The following is a 6,449-nucleotide window of genomic DNA, read 5'->3' as shown; positions in this document are numbered from 1 at the left end:
GCATGTTGAAGAACCACCGTACCCTCACCCGTCCCTGACACATCAACAGATGTTCCCTATACCCCGGCTAATCACGCTGTTGAAGTACTACCTCCAAATATCGGTTCAAACCAAATCATCCTTCAATCGCTGCTTCGAATCTACACCAATCCGGCTATGTGCTATGATTGTAACGAATACGTACATGTTCACATTGCTCGACTACCGCACCGACGGTTGTCTCTGCCCTGTCTGCCCCGATAGCCACAAGTTCACTACCAGCCACTTTACCTGCATCCAACAACTGATTTGACGCATCCTGGTAGGCCCGAAACTGCCGCCCATTGGCCCTGACCTCCATCAGCAATTACAGGAGTTCCACGACTTACACAGTACCTGGACCCTCCACGAACACCTTGGATCTTTTCTCCAGCATGTTGAAGAACCACCGTACCCTCACCCGTCCCTGACACATCAACAGATGTTCCCTATACCCCGGCTAATCACGCTGTTGAAGTACTACCTCCAAATATCGATTCAAACCAAATCATCGCGCTTGTTGGTTGCGACTATGATACTTCTAATCCAGGCCAGCCAACATATACCGAATTCATCCGTGGTCTGGTGCGGCATTGGCTTACCCCCATCCTCGCTTCTCGACCGGATTATGACGGCTAACCTGGTCCTTCTCGGTATTTCGTACTCTGCACTAACCCATTCCGCGGTACTACACGGCGCAGACCCGATCCGTACCACAGAGGTGGGTACTCTACTTAGTAGGTCAGCAAGCAAATATATGGAACATTCGATAGTAACAGTGTTTTGTCAACACCGGCCCGAATTGACTCAGTACATATCTTCCATTGTCGACTCACTTGGCCCAAGCTTTAAACGGGAATTTACTGACCACTTCTTCCCATCAATCTTTCCTGAACTATTACAGCGACTATGAGAGCCATACCATATGTTCATACATTGTATCATACATACTTGCCATTTTTGAAATAAATAATATTATCCCTACAGGTACAATTTATTTGATCCTGCAGAGACACCAACATGATCTAGACACTTATCGTGACTGGCCAGCTGTGTGTTGGTTGGTTACATCCTTGTTAAGTAAGGACATGCGTAGCCCAGGATTGAGTTCAATTTTAACTGAACCAGTTGAGAACACGCCCATTCAGAGTTATATTCTGAAGCTAGATGCTGACCTGAAACGTCCAGATATAACAAAGGACAAGGCACGGCGGTGGTACGAGTTCCTGGGTATGCACGTGTTCTGTAAGGACATAGGGAATAGCGACCGTGAGAGCCTGTACATCGAGTTGCGACGTAAACACGCGACTGATGCTCGAGACAAGGGACATGAAACAAAATTTTATCTATCCCGACTTATGTGGGAACAGTTTTATGATACTCTATCCACCCTTTTCCCGGTACACCGAGTAACATCGGAAGGGAAAAGTGGCTGTTAATAAGTCGTGAAATTCAAAGTAAATAAACGAATGATTCTTTTGGTAAAGTTAGGTATGCCTCGTGAAAACAGCAATACTCTGAGGGATTGTAAGGCTGAGACATAGCCTATATATAATCCTCTCAGTACTGTTTCCGCCGAAGGGGTTTTATTTAGTGTTTCGTTGTCGCTCTATTAGAAACTATGGTATGTTTCATTGGGGCGAATCTGAGAGACTCATAAAATCCTATCTTTACAAAAATATATAAATAATAAATAAAAAAACTCTTGATGTCCTTAGTTATTGTTTTAACCAATAACTTGCCACTTATCAATAATTACCGACTTAGCCTTCATCAGACTGGCACATCTGGTTGGCTGAACGGAGGATAAACTAGGTAACGTTAATAGTCCTTAGAAACCTATATTCGGTTGAGCCATCTCGCTACCGAATTATTCAGATATAAATAGATTTGGAAAGTAAATATAGTTCTATTAATAGAACTAGACCAACTCTTATGTTTGGTACTTTACTGGGGCCTTTTAATTACCTTGTTCAAATATCTGATATGTAAAATGGAAAGGTGTTATTTAATAAAACCGTTAAACCCCATTTAGGAAACTTAAGTTCCTTGTACTATTAAGAGTACGTTTATAGTTTACGTACTGCTTAAGAGTACGTTTATAACATAGAGTCTAATGTGGAGGCCCGGCTATTACATTGCCCCCACCCAGCTTTGAGACCCAGGAGAAGCAAGTTGCTCACTCAAGCTGATTATGGGTCAAAAATCGAGAAAGGATAACGGGTCGAAAACATTAAGTAGTATAACGTATAGTTAATGTTTCTCTGGCGGAGAAGTTAAGCGTTTTCGGTTACCCTGTGAGATAGTATGTATAGCCTCTCTTATCCGTTCTCCATATAATGTCTTTAAATGCAGAACGATCAAGAGAGGCATTAGAGTCATGTCTTCTTGCGAGAATAATCTCGGTAGTCGGAATACGACTTGTGCCTATATTAAGTGCACTAGAACCATCGGGGTTATTTACCTCGTACGTTCCACTTTTAGTGTCTGATACAGAGATTATATATGGACCTTTGCATTTTAAAGTAGCATCGGAATTACGTTGACGGATATTAACTCTGTCACCGACCTGATACTCTGCTATCTTTTTGGTAGTGTTCCAACGCTTTTGCCTTTTTAATAAGGCTATATTGCGTATTTCTCGCAAGCAAAGATATACAACGTTATAAATACGTTGTACCTTCTCTAACCATGGTAACTCATGGTGATCAGGTTCGTCCTCGTTAAAGAGTATTTGTAACTCACTATATCTGCCACGAAAATAGTGAGCGGCTGTAGTTTCTGTAACCGGATCAGCACACTCGTTCATCTGTGTTTGTACCCACTTAAGGTGGTACGGCCAATCATCTGCATCATCTGTTAATGGTGGATTAGCCCACGCATTATGTTTGGAGAGGTCTATTTGAAAGGCGTCCCCCAAAGGATGATTTAAAGTCCTGTAATTCGATAGTTGTACATTATGATGTGCAGCAACCATATCTATGGTATGTGGCCCAAATATCTTTTGAGCCAGTTCAAACCATCTGGGATTGCATTTCCAATCAGTGGCTAGTAACTCACGTACGGATTTATTAAAGTCCGGTACGAAGCGTGATAACATATCCGGTAAATGGTTATGTATTCCAGGCAGATGTTTTATGTCAAAATGAAACTTTGATATTGTATCATGCCAGCGACTCAGTAATTGTTAGTCGGGTTTCATCTCTTTCATATATTGAAGAGATTGCTGATCACACATAAGCGTAAATGCTGTTCCGTACAAGTAATCTCGGAAGTGTGTTAGAGCTGCCACTATGGCTAATAGCTCTTGTTTAACAGTTGGATAATTCAGCTGTGAAGCATTCATCGCTCGACTAAAGAATTGTATATATCTAGGTTTGTTATCTATCACCTGATATAATACTCCTCCTAGGGCTAAGTCGGAGGTGTCCGTTGCTATTTCAAACGGCACGCCATCGACTGGTCCTTGTACAACAGGGGCTTGTTGGACTGCGTGCTTGAGCACTTTAAATGCGTCATCACACTCTTTAGTCCACAAGTCTCCTAGTTTGCCTTTATGACATCTTAAGTGTCCAAAGGGTTTAAGATAATCAGCCAAGTGTGGTACTCCATCTGAAAAAATGTTTACAAACCCACACATGCTTTTCACATCTCTTCCTGTAGTTGGTGTTCGCCAATCTAACAGGTGTTCCACCTTACCGGGATCGATTTTAATACCTTCCCCAGATATACGATAGCCTAAGAGCTGTATTTCGCTCATGGCGAAGTGACATTTCTTCTCGTTAATCTTGAAGTTTTTTTCGTTGAGTCTCTGAAGGACTCGCCTGACCAATGCGGCATGTTCGCCCTTAGTCTTAGAAAAGATGACTATGTCATCTATATAGACTTGCACGTTAGGCATGTCTGCAATCATTTCCTCCATTACTTGTTGGAAGAATGCTGGTAAGGAGTGCAACCCGAAAGGTGCACCTCTAAACCTGTATTATTTACCTTTCCAGGTAAAACTAAAGTACTTACGATGGGGTTCATATATCTGCATTTGATCGCATCCTTGTGTAAGGTCTATAGTTGTAAATACTGTAGCACCTTCCATCCTTCGCAGTAGCTTGGTAATACGAGGTAAGTGAAAGCTATGAGTCGGCAATAATTTATTTATCGGACTCATATCTAAACATACTCTGACTTTCTTGCACGATCCGTCAGAGTTATGTTGGTCTACAGATAGCAATGCCAAGTTAACTGGCGTCTGTTGATAGTTAATTTCTATCACTTTATCTGCTAACCGTTTCTCAACTTGTTCTTTTACCACAGCCTCGTGTCTCCAAGATACATAGTTCCTTGTGTGGATCACTTCAACTGTGTAAAGTCCACCTTGGTTAAGTCAAGGCTGACATATCCGTCGTTAAAACGGAATTTTGCCCAATCCGTGATCTTTATCTTCTTATTTACTAGAATTATATCCATGATTTTGTCCGCAAAGTCAGGTATTAATGCCTTGACTGTGTTTGACGGGGGCTTATATGGTTTCAGACAGTTATCGTCTGATTGATCCTTTAATGGATCTATGTTATTTGGTAAACCAGTTACGGTTATACCTAGAGTGAGTAAATCGCTCATTCCGACTATAATGTCGTACTTCTGTGACATGGGTAGTGATACTCCTATCATCGGCCAGGGAGATTTTAATATCTGTGAGTAGTTTGAGTTCGCCTTTCAATGTCTTTCATTAATGCAAAGCGGTCGGATATACATGAAATTTCTGAACCAGGATCAATCAACGCAAGGATTTTATTTCCATTGCAATATACAGGTATTATTACACGCTCGTCTAAAGAGTCGTTGTATTTTCTTTGTAACGATTGTACCTGGTAGTACTTCCACTCCAACTTAATGTTGGGCCTTTTCTCACAAGACTTGGCGTGATAGCCACTGGTCTTCTCACACTTGGCCCACTTAGTAAGAAAGTGTGTACAGGTGAATGCATGTCTGCCATTTCAATATCCGTTAGGGGTCAATTGGTACATGTTATACCCGCACTGTGCGTTGGCACATTTCTTAATCTCCTTAAATGGATGTTCCTTGTCCTTCTCCTCCGCGCGTGCCCGTTTATTGGGTAGCGTGGATTGAGTGGAGTCGCGAGCACGTGTCTGGTTAGGACGCGTCTGATGAGGTTTATCATCAGACGTCTGGCGTGAGAGGTATCCTTGATCGGTGAGCTCGCGCGGTTTCTTATTTACCGCCTTCCCTTTCGAGGTTACTAAGTGTGCGGGGAAAAGAGTGGATACAGTATCATAAAACTGTTCCCACGTAAGTCGGGATAGATAAAACTTTGTTTCATGTCCCTTGTCTCGAGCCTCAGTAGCGTATTTAAGTCGCAACTCGGTGTACAGACTTTCACGGTCGTTGTTCCCTGTGTTCTTACAGAAAACATGCATTCCCAGGAACTCATACCATCGCTACGCCTTGTCCTTTGTTAAATCTGGACGTTTAAGGTCAGCATCAAGTTTCAGAATATAACTCTGAATAGTATTATTCTCAACTTGTTCAGTTAAGATTGAACTCAGTCCTCGACTTCGCATGTCCTTGCTTAATAAGGACGTAACCAACCAACACATAGCTGGCCAGTCACGACAAGTGTCCAGCTCATGCTGGTGTCGCTGCAAGATCAAGTAACTTGTTTCTGTAGGGTCCAACGACAGCATTAAAGCAGAAATTCATTGCTGGGGAGCGATATCATTCGTCTCCAGCATGACCGTAAAGGCATTAAGCGTACGGGTTAGCGTGTCGAGGTCATGGTTGTTTATAAACTCGACCTGCTTACTGTTGGCATCCCAGTTCGACTTAAGTCGACTGATCTGTCCCTTGTACTTCTGATTATCCCTGTGGTCTTGCCCACGTTGGGCCTGAAGTAGCTGATCGATGCGCTTTTGTTTGATCGCGATCATATTAGCAAAATATGATACATCATCAGCATGGTGCGCATCATGTGCGATTTACATTTTAATGGCGTAGTCATCGACCGATTTATTAAGTTCGGTCACCTCGTCAGAGTGGAAATCCTCTGCGGGCTGGTGTAATATGCGCTTTTGTTTGATCGCGATCATTTTAGCAAAATATGATACATCATCAGTATGGTGCGCATCATGGGCGATTTCCATTTTAATGGTGTAATCGTCGACCGATTTATTAAGTTCGGTCACCTCGTCAGAGTGGAAATCCTCTGAGGTTTGATTGATCGCGATCATATTAGCAAAATATGATACATCATTAGCATGGTGCGCATCATGGGCGATTTCCATTTTAAAGGTGTAATCGTCGACCGATTTATTAAGTTCGGTCACCTCGTCAGAGTGGAAATCCTCTGCGGGCTGGTGTAATGCTGTGCGATCGAAGCGATTAAATTCGACTTCGTTAACACGTTTACGGGGGTG

At 42.5% G+C, this 6,449-nt stretch overlaps 1 protein-coding gene across 1 annotated transcript; it reads right to left on the bottom strand.

Annotated features, from left to right (window-relative positions):
• Positions 1 to 6,011: 6,011 nt before the first annotated feature.
• Positions 6,012 to 6,317, bottom strand: SARC_04512 (hypothetical protein; the record flags this gene model as incomplete). Its single annotated transcript, XM_014301661.1, has 1 exon — positions 6,012 to 6,317. One exon carries the CDS (start codon positions 6,315 to 6,317, stop codon positions 6,012 to 6,014), a length of 306 nt encoding a protein of 101 aa, XP_014157136.1.
• Positions 6,318 to 6,449: the final 132 nt, after the last annotated feature.

This window comes from Sphaeroforma arctica, assembly GCF_001186125.1.
Source record: "Sphaeroforma arctica JP610 unplaced genomic scaffold supercont1.256, whole genome shotgun sequence".
NCBI lineage: Eukaryota > Ichthyosporea > Ichthyophonida > Sphaeroforma > Sphaeroforma arctica.
Note: the sequence above shows the minus strand (reverse complement) of the source record. Positions and strands in the feature narration are given on the sequence as shown.